This window comes from Cinclus cinclus, chromosome 8 (assembly GCF_963662255.1).
Source record: "Cinclus cinclus chromosome 8, bCinCin1.1, whole genome shotgun sequence".
NCBI lineage: Eukaryota > Metazoa > Chordata > Aves > Passeriformes > Cinclidae > Cinclus > Cinclus cinclus.
This window is the reverse complement of record NC_085053.1, coordinates 18,901,675-18,922,095: the sequence shown is the minus strand read 5'-3', so window position 1 is coordinate 18,922,095 and position 20,421 is coordinate 18,901,675. Positions and strand designations below refer to the sequence as shown.

Below are 20,421 nucleotides of genomic sequence, written 5' to 3'. Positions count from 1 at the left end.
TTAAATCTTGTGGAATGTGAGTCAAAGGCAGGTTTATCTTAAAAACCTCTGGTTACTCACTTTGAATGTTGCCCTGCTCTATCTCCTGGCAGGTGTCTGACATGGACACAAATTGCATGGCAGATAGTCCTTGCAGCAGCTGCTCTTGACTGTGGCTGGGAGCTAACTAAAGTAGATCCATGTTCTCCTAGGAGGTCATTTGGTTGTCCTTGATGCTTGAATGTTAGGTTCTTACCCATTCCAAAGAAGCCCAAGTGCCCCTGTGAAACTGGGGGCTAATTCTCTGAGGACATACAAGTGGTTTTATCCTTCCAGTCCAGGCGTGTAACTCTTGGTTGTCCTGATACCCCAGAGGATCAGCAGGGCTCAAGGGTGGGATTCTTGGAAGCTGGTGTGCTCAGAGCTGCTTCAGTAGGCCGGGGGGACATGTCCTTTCCCCCAGACAGGCACTTTGGGTGGGAGGCAGAAAGCTCTGTACACCACAAGCTCCACTCAGGCAGGAAGAATGAGGCAGTGCCTCTTGGATGCTCCCTGATCTTGTGGTGCTGACTTGGAAATGCAGCTGTCCAGAAAATCTCATCCCCATTGTAGAGAGGGTAAGATGTGTTAGAAAAGACAAGGGTAGATAAATTATAACGTATTATTCCTTTTCAAATAATCTTTGCTCTAAAATCCTCAAGGATATTTATTCTAAAATCCTTTAGGTTATTCATTCCTGAATAGGGGATTTTCAATTTAGCTTTCTTTTCACTGAAAACTAATTAAATATTACTTGAAACACGGGGTATGATGCCCCAATTAAATGGATGACTGCTGTAATCATAGAACATTTTTGAAATTAAATGGAAAGCTTTCCTGTTCCAGGTGCAGGCAGTACCATGGATACCAAGGTACTGTCCCAAAGACGAATGCATAAGGAGAGTGAAGCTGCAGTAGTTATATTAATGCTGCTATTCCACATAACTTCTCTCTGACCCAGGGAATACAATAGCTTGTACTTCAGTGAAAGAGAAGAAAGAATATCTGCACTGTGCCATGGAGGGGCAGTGCAGAGACGTTCAAGCTGCTGCAGAACTGAAATAATGTAATTGCACTAGCACATTGCAAATAAGGCTTGCCAAGAGGACTGGCATCATTATCTAACCTAGTGATTATGGAACTTGGCCAAGAGTGATGTATTCCTGGTCCCAGTCTCACCGTCCTTGATTATTTCTGGCTTGTATTTGTTTTTTAATCCAGATGCCATCTGACATTAGGTATTTGAACATCCCAGGGAGCAGAAACTCAGTCCTTCTTCTACTCAAATCCAGGTTAGTCCTTCTTTGCAGACTCTGCATTTTCCCCCAGGAAGTAGAAGCCATAGTTTCAGCCCTTCTCAGCAGAGAAAAGCCTGGAATTCAGGTCTACCACTTCCTGAGCAAATGCTCTATTCGGGTATTATGCAAAAGGCCATGTCTGTGAATAAAAACTTGGCATACATTAAGATTGCTCAAAGCATACCAAATAAATCAGGCTCTTCAGGAGGGACAGCTAGTCTGTAAATCCCAAGCAGCCTTTGTTGACAGAGAAGTGCTTAGATTGTCAGCTCAGCTTGGATTTCTGAGAAATCTAGTGCAAAATCCCTTTGTGTTTTCAGTTTTCATCACCCCCTGAGCTGTGAGGTGGAGTATTTGTGTTTGGCATTCAGGATGAGGTGCTTTGCCTGTCCTGTGCACCTACAGCAGCTGCACCCATAGTCCCTTTCCTGTAAAAGGAATTGTGGCCAAAGAGCAACAGTGCAGCGAGAGCAGGAGCAGTGCTGGACTGTTTGAGGGTACAAGCCTGGCAGGGGAGAGCACCCAGTGGATCAAAATTCAGAACAGGAGACTGGTGAATTTATCAAGAGGGAAAGCACAAACAGATCCCCAGTCTGCTTACGTATTCAAAAGATAATTCTTAAAAAAAAAAAAAGGAGAACAAAGGCAATTGATAGAACAAAGAGGTTAATTTTAAAAGAATTGTATAAGTCCAAATTTTAATTCAGTATTGAAAGGAAACAGCCTTTTAATATATACTCGAGCAGTTAATGTCTCACCCTTGTTGTTTCCCCAAAACGTGATGCTTATGGCTTACAAACTGAGCACTCAGAGCAGTTGTCCAGGGGCTGTGACCCATACCTGAACAGCCAGGTAACTTAATAACAGTGACAGCAAGTTCTTCTGTGCAGCTATGCTGCACTTGCCTAACTGCTCAGGATGTCCTGGAAAATTATGTCTAATGTCAACAGCATTTGTATCTTGATTCTTGTCTCAGACATGTGAAATTATAAAGCCTGATATGTCTGTCCTGGGTACTCAGAAACCTCTCTGGCATCTTTTCCCATACAGCATTAATTCTCCGACTGAGTTGCACAGTGGTTTATAATACTAAATCTATTTATGTGTTCACAGTATAAGGATTGCCAGGGCTTATTTGCATTTGTGGTTTCTAAAACCTGAACGTGATTTCCTGAGTGTGTGACAGTGCCCTATATTGTCTCCTGATACTCTCTGAAAACCAACCTCCTAATGACTTTTAGCCTATTCCTAAGGCTGCTTACATTATTGTAAAGTTGTAGAGTTACCTCTAACAGAGCCAGCAGCTCACTACTGATATTTAATTCCCTTGTGAGATGGTAAAGCAACTCTTTCTCAGCTGCATTAGTTGTCTCACTGCAGATAACTCGGTCCAGATTTACATAGGTGTTGGATGTCACAGCTGCATGTCCCAGTGGCAGCAAAAGGCACCTGGGAGTGCTCAGTGCTTGCTGAAGAATGACACTATTCAGATTTCAAATTAGAGGAAAGTGGAAAGTATGAGGCAATGAAGGATGTGATTTATTTGCATTCTCCTGATTCCTGTGTACTGGTGTGTCTACTAAATATATTTTGAGATCCCCTGAGTCTTAGTGAGAATGTAATATTTTTTTTGTCTTAACAAGGAAAGAAAGAAAATGATGGATGAAATTGGATGTCACAAATTTTATTTAAACACACTGTCATTGATTTGCATTTTATTTCTTGGTCCAACTGGAGTAGGAAAATCCTGTGTTTTCAGCTCTCCAAGTTCTATGATTACAGGAGTACCCCCTAAAGAGCTGATAAAACAACTGTGACAACTCAAGATAAATAATTGCTCCTGGCTAATTGTTTCCAAACTACAGATGCAATCACATAGTCAAAAATCATCTTGGCCAGTTCATGGAACAGCTGTTTCATATAGAAATGCTGTGATTCATTTTGTATTCCTGTCCATTATGTGCTCTTGGAGAATTTAGTGCAATTATGTGTAGAAAAAGGTTATTACTGTTTTTCAGGAAGGCACTGTAAACTGTCATTTTTCAGTTCTGTATTTCTGTGCTGTATTATTCCTCTCTACATGAAGCAGCCTGAAAGGTGTGTCAGAAAGACATTATCTTCAAAAACACATGAAAGGTGTCAGTCTGATTTTACACAGTTTTGTGCAATTTATATTTGTTTTCTGTCACATTAATGGTTAACTGTCCTGTTTGGTAAAAATGTGTGTTGATAGGAAAAAAATCCAAATGAGAAATGGCAGGATTTTCTAAAGAAAATTGCTTGTGAGAAATTTTCTGGGCTGTTCTTTCGATCACAACAAATAAACAAACTGCCATACCAATAGACAAGATTCTGCCCAAATTTGGCTCTCCACACATGGAAATGGATGTGGAACTGAAGCCACAGTCATCCTGTCTGTTAATTTTCCTGGGTGTTTGCTCTGTTATCTCACTTTCCTTCCTATAAAATGGAATATTAATCCTTCTTTCATTCAGAGAATTAGTTGGGTTTCGTGCAGTCCTTTGGTACTATTAATGAAGGATTTCCTCTGCAATTTAACTCATCTTTCCCTCTTTGCACAGACAATCCTCACTACACCTGGAACCTTTATTTTCAGAGTCAGATTTGCTGTTTTTCATTAGGAGCTGATGAATGCAAAAGCCAAGATTTTCCCTGAGAATCTGGAAGTGAAGCTGAAATCACTTCAGTGAAAAGTGATCCAGCATGGTGAGTTTTATATCCCTAAATTAGCACTGAAGAGAAGGGGAAAACTTAAGAAGTAATTTCACTGAAAAGCCTCAGTGTGCTGGTGAGTAGGAAAATAAAGTATTCTTCATCCATGAATCATGCTCACTCCCGGGGAGGAGAGATAGATACTTATTGCTCTTGCCATTTACCCTCTAGCTAGCTGTCTGAAGAAGAGTCATGCACCTATAGCCACATCTTGAAAATATCTTCTCTGCTCTCTCGAGTTGTTATAATGGTTAGAACAGAGAAGAATTTTGAAGGACTTCATTATTCTCCCCATTTAATTTTGCAGGATGCCCTTTGGTGCTTCTGCTCTGCGGTACAGCAGAGTCATTCTGATTGATGTATACATCTGGTGGGCACCAAAATAAGGCTACCATTACTAAGAAATACTGACTTTGAAGTCATGGATTGCAAAAAGAAGAAAGAGAGCAGTAAGACCATTTTGAAAATATGAAGTAGCAATGCTTACTAATTTAGTAGATATAGCACAGAAGGAGAACACCAAAAAGCAAATAAGCCCCCCCTAAAGTATGGGACTCTAGTGCTAGCAAGCACCAGTTCAGTCTTATCTCCTATGGATACAGTTGGACGCAGCAGCAGGAGTGTTATTTTCTCCCTGCATGATACGAGTCACTTCCACAGGAGACAATATGCAATCCTAAGAGCTAAGCACTAGGTGTTTCATATTTGCTGAATCTCTTGCTTTGAGTCATTGATTTCTTCACATCGAATCTCATCTCTGGCCCAGTTAGTGAGCCATTAAGTTAGGAGTCTACTGTGTTGATGAAATAATAATTCTGTTTACAGAGCGCCTTCTCACCAAGGCACTGTAGGTGCAGCACACTGTCTGCTTAATTCACAGTCCTTTAATAATTAAAGCTTTTCTACCTAATGCCTTTGTGAAAAACTGAATTCTTGTGTGAGCTTCAACCAGAGGTAATTGAGAGAGGCTTCCTGGTGAGCAGTTCCTAGAAGGCTGCCCATTTGTTTGGTGCCAGAGCATACTTTTCTCTAGAATGAGGTAAACATTTCCTTCTTTGGAGGAAGGTGCTCAGGCCTCATACTCAAGCACATCAGCTGAGGAGAATGCAGTTGTACCCCATTTTTGTCATACTTTTGTCCCATTGGGGATCACCGTACTCTGAATACATAAGTCGTGGGACAATTCAAAATATTTTTTCACCTTAATTTTTTTGAAGGTGTGCTGAAATGATACATATTCCCATATTCCTCAAAGAATAAATTGATCCATCCAGCACAATCCATAACTGCAGGAGTTTACCCACCCAACTGAGGAGTTCTCCTGAAGGAAAACTTGTTAATATATTTTTTTGGACAATCAGCTTTCAGCTTCTACAAAACTGCCTCTTTGTGTTTTTTTTTTTTTTTTTTTTTTTTTTTTTTTTTTTTTTTAATTCTCATGCATAATTAGGGGAAGAAGGAAAAAGGGAGTGAGGTACACTGGCTCTTGGGTGATGTGCTGTCTCATCCCCTAACACCTGCACACTGCTGGCTTAAATGTGAGCAGTTCCTTATATTCCACTTAACATTCCATGGAGGCACTTGCAAAATCTGTCCAGAGCTTTTCTTTCCTGGGCCACAAAAGCATATCTTTGTATGCTTGGTGAATCTAATCCAGGAGGGAATAAGGTTTAGTTTCAAAGGCAAAACTTTTGCTTTAACCTTAAGGGCTTGTGTCTCCTTTTTTTCCCCCTCTTCTGTGGACATTCATGAAGTTTTTGTAAAAAGAGACACTAGGACTCTGTACATACCTTGTGTGGGTGTAAAAATGACACACAAAAAAGAAGGATGTAAAGGATCACATGTCATCATCTTAAAGTGGCATTATTTGTGATTTGCATCTGTAGACCTGCTCTTGGGCTAATACTGGGTGATTAATTCAATGTAGCAACCATCTACAGGGGGATAGCTGAGAAACCAGCTATGAAACATGGTGAGTCTCACACCTGACTGACGTGACTTTCCTTAACCTGTGGGAAGGGCTCCTGGAAGCTGAGGCTCTTGTAGCAAAATTTAGACTTCAGGTCACATTACTGCTTGTTTTTGAAGTATGATTTGAACAGGAAGAAAACCTAGCAGGGAACAGATAATAGTCCATGTTGGCAGGAATGAATTAATTTGCTTCTTACATTCGTGTGCACGTTGGCTTCAGGAAGCAGTGTCTGTTCCCACTGCTGTGGCCTGTCCTTGGTGGCCATGTCAGGGAGCCACTGGCATAATAGATTAAGCTCATCAAGCTGAAACATCTTGAAAGTGCCCAGCTATATATTTTTTTCAATGTTCTTGCATTTCTGCTCTCTCTCTCCCTATGTTTGGAGGGTCTCTGGCTAAGGGATGGTGCAGAGAGTGTAATTTCAATTTTCTTGTGTTATCCCAAACACTTCCTCTGAAAGCAATAGGCTGCAGCACTAGAAGAATGGTTTTGGTGGCATTAGCCCACCTGTGAACTGTTTCCTGAAAGCTACTGGGTGTCCTGGTGTCTGGCTGCTGACAGAGGGCTGGAGCTCATGTGGGAAGGGTCACCAGACCCCCAGGAAAGGTGTTGGTTGAAAGCAAATGTCATCAGCCAAACTGCACCCATGTGGCACCATTGCTGGTGTGAAGGCAGGGGAGCAGCTAACACTTGTCTCCTCAAAAAATGCATTTGAAAATATTTTCCTAAAATTTTTACTTTGGTTTTGTCACAAAAAAACAAGGCTAGAAGAAAGTTTGAGAGCTCTTTAGGATAAATTCTTTTGTGCCTTTCCTACAGATGCAGGTAATTGCAGAGAGATTTGGGATCTGTCTAAGTCAGATCCTACCCATTAAAAAATATATCTCAGTGTTGGATTTGACATGCAGTGTTGACATCCTTCTTTCTATAGTAAGTCAGATGATATGTTTAGCAGACAGCTACTTTGACAACTTTCCTTGTGAGAAGCTGGAGGAAAGTACTGAAAATTTCCTGTAGCTTTTGACATTTTATGTGCTTGCTGGGCTAATCTTTGTAAAATCCTGAGGTTGGGAGGTCACTTACTGATACCAGAGGCAAATGCAACTCCAGAGACTGCATTTCATTGCAGTTAGGGAGTTGGACCTCCTGTTAACAAAAAATATTGCCTTGCTTATATTAAAAGGAAAACAGACTCACCAGCTTCTGAACTTTGATACCAATTCTGCAGGGTCTTTCTAAACCTATCATTTCTTTCCATTAGAAAAATCACCTGTGCAAATCTTTCAAGGAATTATCAAACGAATACTGTTTCCTCTTCATAGTTTAAATTACATCTTGAATGATTCCCTACAGATTTTTTTTTTTACTTTCTCTTTTCACTTTGCTGCACTAGGAGCTACCTTTTGTATCTCGAATAGTTGAATAGCTAAACACCCATATTATGTGGTAATGACTAACTCCACATAGAGACCCTGAAGCCATTATGAAGAGTTATTGAACAGGACTTGAGCTGTCTATGTGCTCATTCAGAATGAGATGAAAGCCAGACAAGAGCCTTGTAGAGGGAGTCAGTCTGGATGTCTCATTGTATCACCTCCTGCATTAATAGGAAACTCCTACAGTGGGATCTCAACAGTTTTCTGGAAGCCTTCTGACTGGTAACTGTGAATGAATTTTGTCAAAATAATTCTTTTCCATAGGGTGCAAAATATCTAGTTTATTTTCACTCGTATTGGTTTGACGAACATCAATGCATATGGCATAATTTTATTTGAGTATCTGAGGAGAGTGTTTCACTTGCTTGCAGTTCCAACCATGAATATTTTTAGCGTGTCTGACATCCATGTCTCTGGTAGAAGATACCACCACAGTATCCTTTCTGAAAGTACAAGTAGGCAAAGAGGCTTCTTCTCACAAAATTAGCCATAATGAAAACTGATTATCTATTAATGTACCGGGATTTATTTTGTTAAACTGCTTGGTCATGTTTGCCCTCTAGTGGCAGTGAGTTTGCAGCTGATGGACCCCCGGAGGTGGCCAAGAACAGCAGAGAGCATCACTAAGGGATTTTATTTAACTCTGTTGTTTATTTTATGGTTCTGTCTATTTATCAGCCTCCACTGTGAACATATCACTGTACAGGGAAGGCTTCCTTTCACCTACAGGTCAGAGTGAAGTGTGAATAAACCTATTTCCTGCTGCTCCATTCCCTCAAGAGTGAAACCGTAGAGGAGATCACCAAGTCTCTTATCCAGAAGGTTAATGCAGCAGCAGCTGGTAGGAGCAGAGGGGGCTGCAGTTTGGTTTCCTGAGGGTTTGCTGTAGGAAACTGTTCAGCTTGTTGAGACACACTTGATTATGTAGTGCTTTTCTGACAGCCCTGCTTATTGACTAACAAGGGAAAAATAAGCCTTACAAGTAGCATAATGCAGAATTCAGGCAAAGAGAAGAACTTAAAGTAAGAAAGGTCTTTTCATAGGAAGGAAATCTTCTGGGGAGGGAAGAGGGTAATGAAACTCAGTAGCTGTGAAATTGCTGTGTGATCACCAAGCAAGAAAAGCTCTTGGTTTGTCATTCAGAAAAATTATTGCAGTTTTCAGTCTTGAGACATTAGAATAGTAAGAGAGATTCTGCCAGACATTTTATTTCTCATATACTGTTTTAAAAGATCATCAACATTTTTGCAACAGAAGAAACTTTTTTACTTTTTTCCTTAACTGCATATTGACGTGGAGGAAAACAGCAAGGCTCAAGTTTTCAGTTAGTGCAACTATAGAGGAAATAGTTGACATTTAAGGATGATGTAATGAGGAAATTACCAGGTATCTTAGGGGCTGACTCTGGGTGATTCCACTCCATCACTATTCCAAACACCTATGGCTCAGGGCCATTGGTTTTTAAAAAGCACTATTTATTACTGTCTTGATTGCCTTAGTGCTTGCAGAACAGTGCTTATAGAAGTGCTTGTAGAACAGTGGAAGTGTAATGAGAGCCTTATTGGATGAGAAACTTTCCAAACTAAAATATGAGTTTTGGCAGCTTGGCTAAACAGATACGTTTCCAGCTAGCAGTTGTGAAAGTTTCACACTGTCTCCAGCCCAGAGGTTATGCAAATATAAGCTGTTGTGGCACTGCTTGTCTCTTCTGCTCCATATGGAGCTGCAGTTAAAAGGGAACTTGATGACTGGAACAATGGTGAAGGGATGGACACAATTACAGGAAATATTTCTGTTGCTGTTAGGGGGCCATTCAGGCATAGAATCCTGATCAATGATTTAAGAAAAAAAATCAGATGCATATATATATAATTAAAAAACCTCCTTTAAAATGAGACTTTCAAGGAGAAACAAGCTCAGGAGGAGCAAAAACTTATACATTTCAACTACTCTTTGGTACTGCGTTGAAAACATGCAGCAGGTGAGTGGGTGACATTCAAATGTTTGTAACATAAAGGAGTTACCCTTAGAATTGATAATATAAAATGTAAATGAAATGACAAATCCTTCTTAATTATTTTTGTATTTATATTGACATAATATAGAGCCATCCTATACTCTGAGCTAAGATTTTGCTTGGCCAGGACAGGGTTTACTCTGTGGGTGTTCATGTAAAGCTGCAGATTTGGTACAACACAGAGCACAGAGCTTTGCCTATGTCTATAACCTAAACCATGACTTTTAATTCACCCAGTCTGTGCCTACTCATTAAGAGAAAGCTGAAATGGGATGCCAAATGATGTGCAAAAATTTAGCACTTTGAGTTTCAGATCCTTTGAGAAGTATGAATGAAATAACTTCATCACAGAATCCCTGAAAAGCTCCTCTGTCCCCTGCCCCAGAGAAGAAGGTGAGGCCGAGAGCAGCCTGCAGGTGCTGCAGAAAGAATCCACATCCCAGGGCAGTTTGGGGCTGTGTCATCGTGCCTCGCTCAGCGCAGGAGGGTGATGTCAGCATCCCAGAATTTCTCATGAGTGGAGCAATCCATTTTGTCGATCTACCAGCTGGCCAAAAGGTGGGGGCACTGCCAGGTTCCCTGTCTGCCTGGTGCTAACCAGCTGGCCCTGGGCATGCTCAGGAGCCTGCAGAGCCAAGCTGAAGGCAGGAGGCAGCGCAGGGAGTTGGCTGCTGCTCGACTGGGAGTTGGCAACCTTACCCAGCCCAGGAAGCAGTGTAATCCGCATGGCTGCAGCTGGGGATCTGAGGACTTGGCAAAGGGGGCAACCTGCCTGCCAGATTTATTTTGGTCTGTCAGGCAAGGTCACCAATTAATTCCTCTGGAGCATTTCAGTTTGGTTGCATTAGGATTTTCCAATGTGAAGCTGTAGTGTTGTAGAGACTGATGCCCATCTTCACAGAGGAAAGAAAAAGACTTGCATACAATGCAGGTGCTTATACTCAACACTGAAATCCTTAATAATTCCTTCTATACTTTTAAATAACGACATCTTTCACTACCTAAGTTTTACAAGCTTTAGAGCTCTCCAGCATCCTAAAAAGCAGCCTTGCCTTCGCTTAGAAATGGTGAAAGATAGGCAGGGCTCAGCCGCTTCTCACATGTATGCTATGAAAAGCATCACACAACTTGCTCTTCCCTCTGTACTCCACCTGTGATTATGCTTATGCCTATTTTCATACACTTATTTAACAGGTTGAACAATCATGGGAGGTGTAAGCCTCCTTCCTTGGCCCACCATCTCCTGTGTTTCAGTATGGGAAATGTATGTGCCAAAACCTAGAAGGTGATTTCAGGTACGGAAACCTGTTTTCAGGGAGCCCAGGGCCCTGTGAAATGGGGTGTGTATGATGACATCTTCAGCATTTCCTACTGAAGAGTTGGTAGGTATTGGGCTGGAGGGAAAAATGCCTTAGATCCCACCTGAAGTGCTTTACTCTCCTTAATAATGGAATTCAGTATGTTGCCCTGGGATGGACACTGTGCTCTGGCTTCAGACACAGGAAAGTCAGACCTTGTAATACAGAGACTTGGAATGCCACAGACAAGGGGGTGCACCACGACTCATGGTGTAGATCAAAAGGAAGTGGTGTTATTTCTCAGAGGTGAAACATTCAGAGAGGCTGATGTATCTGCACTGAGTCTGCAGTAATGTAGGCAGGTTAATGCCACGGCGAGACAAGCACTCATCTGCCAGTTCTAACCCCAGCCTGAGCCTGTGTTAATCTCTTGTGCCCATAGTGAATCTAATCTGTATATCATCCCCCAAATCATGAACAGATCTTGAATATTAATAATTTTTTTTACCTCAGAAGCAGGAATCTGAGTAGAATTCTAGCATATTAGCTTATTCAGCCCAAATTCTCAGCTTTGTTTTTGTTGGTTTTTGTTTTTACTTATTTTTTTTTCCCCTGTAAATATCTTTTTTATCAGCTGGCAAGAAACAAAGCATCAAAACAACTCTAATTTGAGTAAATACTCAACCGCATAGGAGACACGTATGGCCACAGTTACACTAGGCATTTAAATATTGTTTCATATAATGCCTATAAGGAATGGTGAGTTACTTTTTGTGAAGGTTAAGAAGGTACATGGAGGAAATAATATAAAAAAGATGGAGATAAGTTTGAGGGAGCTAGTAACAGCATTTAATGTGTTTTTCACCATTTATGAATTTCATTCCCAAGAAAATTTTAAGAGTCATATAAATGTCCTGAAGCTTCAGTATGAAAAGAAACTGTGATTATTTTTCCACATGTTACAAAAGAGAGATGTGGCAAAAGCCTGAGGATTATTATTTCAACACTCTAGTATAGCACTATACTTGTTAGAGTGACCCTTGCAGAGTTTATGCAGGACTTGGGGTTTGATGGTGCAAGTCTCTGATTAGTATTTTTCTCCAAAGTACTCTCAGTTTCTCCAAAGATCAAATGCATCAATGAGGTTGGAAAACACAGCTTTTCAGTAAGAGGACCCAAGTATACTTGGATTAACTGCTGCTGTGAATACTTTGACTTAATTTTGCCCGTAGTATGCAGATGGCAGTTGGAGTAATCCAAAATAATCCATAGAGGTTTTGGATGTTCAAACTTGGACGTTTTGGGGCCTGAACTCCAACCTTGCCTAAAATCAACATCACCTTTACAACAACTACGGTGTTGCATATGCCCCTGGCTCAGCCTGTTCGTAATCATGGATGAGTGAAAGGCACTGCAGAAGGAAAGTCCAGAGAGGAGAGGGAGCAAGTTTGTAAAGCTCCAAAATCTTCAGCTCACTGATATTTCAACCTAGGGTACAGTGTGGATTCTGAAGATGCCTGAATAGATGGGGCACAGTGCACAGCTGTAGCACTGCCTGTTCTCCCAGGAACAGGGTGAGGGTGTGCTGAGATGCCTGCATCTGTCCTGACCAGAGCAGTGGACGCATAAATAGGGAAGGGAAACTGGGACAGCAGGAAGAGACAGGCTACAGATAATGAAGGAAAAGCTCTGTGATCACATCTGTCAATATAGATAATTCCTGCTTCCCAAATCCCATCTGAAAGGCAACTTAATAATATTAGGACATAGAAGTTTTTGCTGTGAATTACAGCTAAGTGAACTGCCAGTGAAAAAAGAGGGATAAACAGATTTTTTTTTTGGTACATTAAGCATTTTCAGGCACCAAAATAACAACCTTCTTTTACTGATTCAGGATGAACTGCAAGTACTATTTTTGAACAGTTTTGGATTGTATTAGTGAGCTTTTCTTCCAGTACTTGCAATATAATTATTGCCTATCTAGCAATGCCAGAAATAAGAATGTCGTATGCAATGTCTTTTTCCTCTGGGGACAATGTGAAATGGTATTCAGAATGGTAAAAAAAAATAAAAAAAAATCACATAATAATGAAGCGTGGAGATAAGAGGGAAAAACGCCCCACCCCAATCCTTGATTAGAGTTTATGTAAAACTACCTGGGATACAGCAGACCTATTAAAAAACCTAAAGGAAAAAAAAATTAAACCATTGTACCTAAATAAAAAAGCCAGTAGATGGCATGAGAGACCTTGAGATTTGACATAAAACTCTGATGGTCGCTAATAGCTACTCACTTCTGCAACCTTCTGAGCTGTCTCTGGTTTTAGCCCCTAACTACTGTATTTGCTAGATTCCTGAGGTTTCTTATTCATCAGCTGCACTTAGATCCGCACAGTACATTTATTTTTAGGGACAACTAAAGTTCATTTAATAACTCATTCAAACATGCTGAGTAAAAGCCTAGCTTTGTTGAGTTTAACCATTGGCTTCAGTGGGGTTAGAATTGTATATCCTATTTTTTTCAATGCTCATGCTGCGGAGCCAGTATTTCATTTCCAGGAGGGGTCTGGTGTTAGTGGTTTTGTCCTTTCCTATCACACTGCAGCTCTTTTCTCTGGAGCAGAATGATCATGCTTTCCTGAGAGTCACTGTGTCATTTAAAATTAGTGAATCAAAAGAGCCAGGTCTGATGGACAAAAGGTTTGTTGTCTTTGTCCAGGATACAAAAGGCTGTGTCTCTGATAGCCTTTTTGCCTATCTGTAATAGTACCATCCAATTCTAGGCTTTTAGGAATAATCCACTAAGGTTTAACCAAAGCTGACCGTGAACAAATTAAGTATATTGTTTTGATTTTTTCCAAATGTATAGTTATTTTACAGTTGGATGAATCTGAAAATGAAAACCTTCAACTTAGCAATGAAATATACTCATGTGGTTAGGAGATCTAGTGGAAAAATTTACTTTTCATTTCTAGAATCTCTGAAGAACTTGCAAAAGACATATGGGACTATAAATTCATAAGCATTTCTGACTCCATCAAGTAGGTAAGTAGTCATATCTTTTTGATGCAGAAAATGAGACACAGAAGTCCCCAGCTTCATGCAAAACCACATTACAGAGCTGCAAGGGCAGGATTAGGACTCAAGCCTGGTTTATGCTTAGATCTGCATCTTTTTTCTGCTATTTTTTTTAAAAACAGTACTAGAGCACCATAATTACAATATTATATTACTTGGTTACTGCAGTAAAGTCCAGAATTCATTAATACATACAACTGAGAAGCACTAGGAATGAAAAGTAGAGTGCATAAAAGCTCAGCCTGCGTAGCACACATTTTAATACTCAGTTGGGTACATAGCTTTGGCTTGCTTCATAAGATAGGACAGGCATGATTTCCAAATGAGGTTTAAATCTGGACTGCAGATATTCTCCCAGATGGGTTGGAAACGTCTGTGTGGTGCATTAGAAATTCCAGAAGGGCTTTTTTCACACTTGTACTGCTAATGTTCTTAATTCCTTTGGCAAAATGAGCTGGTTCTAAGTCTTTTGCTTTGCTGTGCACACTACCAACCTCGGGCTTTTCTAACGTTCATTACATTGTGATTTTACAGCTGCAGTGAAGCCTTTCAGGCAGTCAAAGGCATTCAGCTGTCTCAGCAAGAGGGCACTAACGAACAGGAGTTGGACAGAAAGGAAAGCTGCCCCTTCGAAGTGGAAATAATGAGGGCTGTGTCCTGCCCATGCCCTGTGCAGACCAGAGAAAGGTCTGTGCCTGGGCTCTACCAGCGACTGCTTTCCCCCTGCTTGAGCCTGCACCCCAGACCAGGCTGCGGTACTGGTGGGGTGATGGTGAGTGAACTCCCTGCCCTGGCAGCAGAATTTTTCTCTTACTAATGGCTCTTTGCTGTTACTAAATCCCTGTTTTAGTAGTCGAGCATGAAACTTCATTTTTCTTCTCTCCCTACTACCTTTGTCATATCTGAAGTGGTTGACTGGCAAAAGTTTCTCTTTTGTAAACAAGCGGATTAAAGAGAGAGGTGTTGGATTAAAGATGACAGTCTGATCCTATGAAAGTCAATGTCAAATCTCCCATAAGCCACAGTGAAAACAATACCAGGCAGAAAAGAGCTCTCCAGGTGTAAGACTAGTGTGATTTTAAGGGTAAGTGGAATGCAATGTTCTTCATCTCCCCTCTTGTTTGAGGCTGTTTTGCAGTCTAGCACTTCTGATGAGTTAGTAAAACCCAGCTTTTGTACAGGGAGTTTGTGAATGCTTTATTACAAATAAAAAAAAAATACAGGGCAAGAATTCACGTTACTGGTCTTAGTTTGGAGATATGTACATGAAAAAAAGCTGTTGAATAGAGCACTGGCTATTTGCATATTTTCTCAGATACAATACATAGACTGGAGGAAGAGAAAGAAGCAGGTAACTGCCTTTTTGCCTTTGCAGGTTATCCCCAGGAGAGAGGCTTGGGGCAGAGGCAAATAGTCTTGCCCCAGAGTATGCACCAGGCATCTGGTTTGAACAAACTTGTAATGGCTTACTTCTGGAAGTAATGATGTTATGGCTGTACATGGAGAAAAGCTGGGCCTTTTCTGAAAGTGGGTGGCAAGCTGCAACTCAAGAGGGAGTAAAAGGAGTACCTCCTTATATTACTCATGAGTCTGTTCTTGAAAGAAAAGCACTGGGAAGTGTTATGCTGTAATTATTCAACGATTTAGTCTTCAATCATCTCTCTGATAAATCAGTTTTTAGTAAGAAAGAAAAGTATTTTTTTTGATGACAGTCTCCTGCCAGGGTTTGGGTTCAGCTGTACCTTGCCCGTGCTAAGGCTTCTCTTGGAAGAGTGTGCTGGTTGCTGTTGACTGTAATGGAAAACATACCATGGTTCAGTGCACGGCTGATTTGTGACACAGGCTGAAGAGGTATTGTGCCACTGCTTGGGGGTTTGAAGGTGCCACCTATTCCTGGTCCCCTGGGGTGGGAGGGAATTACCTTTCTGCACAGTGAAAGCTAGCAGATTGACTCTTCCCCGGTTAAACACAGTCTGACTGTCCTGCTTGTGTTCCGTTTTAGCTTTATGATGCTATTGATCTTACATATCTTTCTATATATTGCTTTTTGGAGGATTTGGAATGCTACTTGATGTATTATTGTTCCCTGAAGTTTTTGAAGCCATCATTTTCATAAATATACAATAGGAGATGGTAAAGCAAAAAAAAGTTCCTATTCACACTTGTAGTTAGTTCATGAAGCAACAGCACATCCATTGAAATTTAAATGAAAATGGGGACTGTGTCACACACTATAGCTCTCTGGAAAGCTACAGTGGGAGTCTAGCAGTCCAATTCATTCCTTTGTAGAATGTACTAAGGCTAATGGTCTTGCTGGGAGTAAAATATATTTTTTTGCAGAATGATTCCAGGAACAGACGTTGCTCTTTACCAGAAAACATAAAAGAAAACAAATGCTTACTGTGTCTTTAGTATGCTAAGTATGAAATTCTTTGCACAATGGAATGTTAGCAGTAGCCGTAATCATGTTTTCCTTTCATCACCTAGTGAATGTAATTTTAAGAGCAGACTGCTGTAATTATACCACAGATAAAAGGGAGCAGAATTTCTGTATAATATTATAGTTGGCCTGATTGTTTTGTTGATAGGGAAAAATAGAGAGACCACATGAATACTTATTTAATGAACATATTTATTAAGCAGCACAGACTGTACATAATGCATTTGACTTTGCAGTAGGCTTATTTTCTTCAAGCACCTTCTTAGTATTTTACTACAGCTATTATGTTCCCTTCTTATCTGTCCAGCTATTCAATTATTTGTGTAGTATGTCTATAGCACAACGCCAAAACGTTTAGCTTAACTACAGCTGCCAGTGCAGGTACAATCAATGTCAGCATCCACAGACTCCACAATATCCTCAAATGCAGATCTCTTATCGCTGCTTTTCTGCCATTCCAACAGGCTTACAGCAGTTTCTGTCAGAAGAGTGAAGCCATTGTTAACTAACATCAAGCAAATTAACACATTTCAAAGAAATACTGTTTTGATGGCTGTCATCTCCCTCATCAAGTAAAGAGTGAAATCCTGCCCTCACAACTGACATCTGACTCATTGACTTGGAACAGGATTTTCATCCATGATATAATTACTGTAATACTTCCCTAAAACCAAACTGAATTACATTTCATGAAGCAAAAAGGCAAAAGGAGGCTGTGAAAGTGCTGGAGGTAGCCCCTGTCAGTGTAAGACCACCACGTACCAATCCACATCAGCAATCACTTGTGTTAGTGCTGCATATCACTGGGTATTTCAGCTGACTCTTTGTCGAAGTTCATTTCTGAAGGGTAAGCCCTTTGGAGAATTTTCAGAGGTACATAAACTTCTAATTAAAGTTTCCCATATATTGTGGAATCTGGCAGACCATTGTCAGTTGCAGTATTAACCTTACCACACTGCTTTATCAACAGCAGCTTGAATAAGCCATATTCCTTAATGCTGAAATAATCTAAATGGAATAATGATATTCATCCTCCCAATAAATATTCCTAGCTAGTTGGAGGTTTATCACTGCATCTGGAAGAATATTAGGACATCCATTTAGATTGAGTTTGTATAATGAGAATGCATAAACCTTTCATAATTTTACTTCCATTGGTTTTATTTCTTAGTTGGATAGTACATTTATAACATGCCATTCCTCATCACAGGGAAATATGGACACTGCTGTATGAGTTCAGGTGGCATCAGTCACTTATCTTCTGAAAGGGTAACACTCTCGGTGGCTAAATTACTGTCCAACACTAAGCGCAGGTTTTGCATAATAAACTGGATAATAAATATTTCCCAGAAGGATGCTGGAGATGCTTTTAAAAATATGTATTATGTTTTCAGGCTATGAAATGAGAAATGCTATAAAATGTCTGAATTCTGTTTTTTATATACATCATGTCTCTTACTCTTGGCACACTGTGGGTCTGAGCACCTTCATATCCATGTAGGAAATACTTTCCTTGCAAACTGGATCATGGCTGAGTAACTGATCCCCATGCATAGGCCTTGTGGCATGTTTGAAATATAAACCAATATGTGGACTTAAACTTGGAGTGATGCCTGCCTCAGTGAAGTTCTCAAGGCCTTGCTGATTTGAGGACAACAGGAGAAGCTATGCATTCTTGTACTTCTTTTTGTCCTTGCTCCGCTGGTGGCAGTGATAGTTTGAAACAGAAAACTATCATGTCTGAATTCTCACATAAAGAGTTGAGAAAAGTTCTTTGTCTTGTGCATGCATGGTCCTAGATTGAGAAAGGAAGATTTCCGCTGCTTCTATTGCTTCTCTAAGTCATCAGACAAAGAAAGAAAAAGAATAGTTTTTAAGTGCTGGCCTTGTATTCCTATTGATCCTTAGCTTAAGAAAAAGCAATCAATTTAGCAAGGTAAAGAGCAATAAATGGCATCTTTTTCTTTCTTCTCTCCTCCATCCTCTTTTTCTACTTCCTCTACAGGAAAAATAAATGAATGAATAAATAAATAAATAAATAAATAAGACCTTGATTAGAAGTATTGCGAGCAGACTTCCCAGTCTCTGCTTCAGTAAATGAACAAGAGGAGCCTGCAGCTGCTTTGAAAGCAGCACTGGCTGCAACAACTAACATCTTTTTTTCTGATTTTCCTCTTTTCTCAAACAGTTTTGTGAGAGAATGAGACAGCTTTATTATAGCCTAATATTCTGAGGCAGTGAGTGGTCTGGGGTTATGACACTACAGAGATACAGACTTGGATACACAATAGAAATCTGTGAAACATGGATATAACAAGATTTTAGAAGGATTTTTTGTAGAGGGTGGGTTTTTCTATTTATGAAAGAATGCATCCATTCTCATCTCAGGGAGCCATCAGAAAACTATTAGCACTCTCTCTGTGCTGCTTGTCGAATAGGCTGCTGCAGGTATTTGACTATTATAGAGAGATCCTCTCCACTTTTCCAGGCTGATTCAGCACATTGCAGATATTAATAACACAAGCAAAGTGCAAAGTTCTACACAGATGTTTAAATTGAGACATAAAATACCCTGTACAGTACAGACTGCACCCTGTCCTTCCCAGTACTATTCAACACAGGGGTGCATTGGCTCTGGTGAAACTACACTGGGTTATCCCAGCTAACAATGGATGTGGCCAGCAATGGTTAGCAGAGAACAAACCACTTCAGTAGACAGTGCCTAATGGTAGGTTTTCCTGTATGTAAACTATACAGGTAATTAATTAAAAGACTTAGGAAAGAATGAACCAGAAATATCTGTAGGTTCCAGGCTGGATTCTCCTTTCATGATGATATAACTTCAGTGTGAAACTGTGTTAGACCGTGCCTTATATCCTGGTATAAATGAAATGAGAAAAACTCTCTCTATTTTTTTAAAAATATATCTGGGGCATAGGTATATGTGTCTAAAAAAAACCCTTAAAAACCAAACCATTTTTTGGAACAATCTAGAGAAACTTCCAGCAATGTGTTTTTGCTGATGTATTGCACAGTGGCATAGCATGGCAGTCTAATTACAGCACTCATGTCACACTACTTGACTGACTTTCAATTGCCTTGCCTGCCCTGGTCTACACGAAATTGCAGGCTGTAATGTACATAAAAGGACTCAGTGTTGCTTATCTCAACTTTATGGAGATCCTGAAGACATGACAAATTTTATTTTGTGATTTTATTGATCGCTGCTGCCCCTTTTACCTCCTCAAATGTTTTTCTCAGATGATGCTACCTGCCATCACCTAACCTAGCTTTTAGCTGGCCAGCACTGTCAGCAGTTATAGCAAATACTAACGGGATTAAAAACAGCAGCTCAGAGTGGAGCTGGAGCAATACAGGTCTGTGCCTGGCTGCGCTGTTTTTTGTTCTTTCAAGGGCTCTGACAGCTCCTGCAGTACATGACACATGGAGGGAGAAAAATACTGTACCTTTTGGGAAGCAGTGGAAGCCAACCTTTACTGAGGCTTTTTCAATTGGAGTACAGTCTTTCATACATTTCAGTACTGGGTCAACAGAGTAGCACGTAGATTCCTCACCATCAATAGTAGGATTTCGATTCAGCTTCACATAACTGCGCTGCAGCTTGCACCCTAACAGGAAAAGGAAAGATAGTTAAAATTATAGAAATAAATCCCAATCGATCCTTGCAATAATAAAGGTCCATATTTTCTCTTCAGCTTTTATTAAAACACAGGTATCTGACAAACCATTTTCTCAGTAGCGAGGTTATCAAGATAGGACAATAACAAGTTGAGGAAAGAGTCTGAAAGGGGAGCTATTTTTAAAATCTAATTGCACAGTATAACCCAAATGGAATAATGTATACTCAGTTTTTTAGAACTACATAATACACAGAAAATAACCTCTCATGTCTGAATGCTATTAAGAATAGATACTGCAAGCACAATGGCTACTTCATTGCATTAGGAAAAATGTCAACTGTAGTGAAGGGATAAAAAAAAAGGCAGCATTTATATAATAACAACAAGGATAATTTTTGTATTGGATGATTTTTATAATGCTGCAATTATCTCACTAGAAAGGTATAATGTAACTTAACAGGATCCCAGCCATGACTCCGTTTCCTGACAC

General features: G+C 40.2%; 1 protein-coding gene across 1 annotated transcript in view; it reads right to left on the bottom strand.

The window, feature by feature from the left end:
* Window positions 1-16,649: 16,649 nt before the first annotated feature.
* LOC134046793 (vitellogenin-1-like) overlaps window positions 16,650-20,421 on the bottom strand; it is a 42,423-nt gene continuing 38,651 nt past the window's right edge. Inside the window, exons 35-36 of the mRNA XM_062497558.1 lie at window positions 19,758-19,919; window positions 16,650-16,768 (exon numbers count right to left, since the gene is read on the bottom strand). Coding sequence (XP_062353542.1) covers window positions 16,650-16,768; window positions 19,758-19,919 — 281 coding nt within the window. The remainder of the gene's footprint in view (window positions 16,769-19,757; window positions 19,920-20,421) is intronic.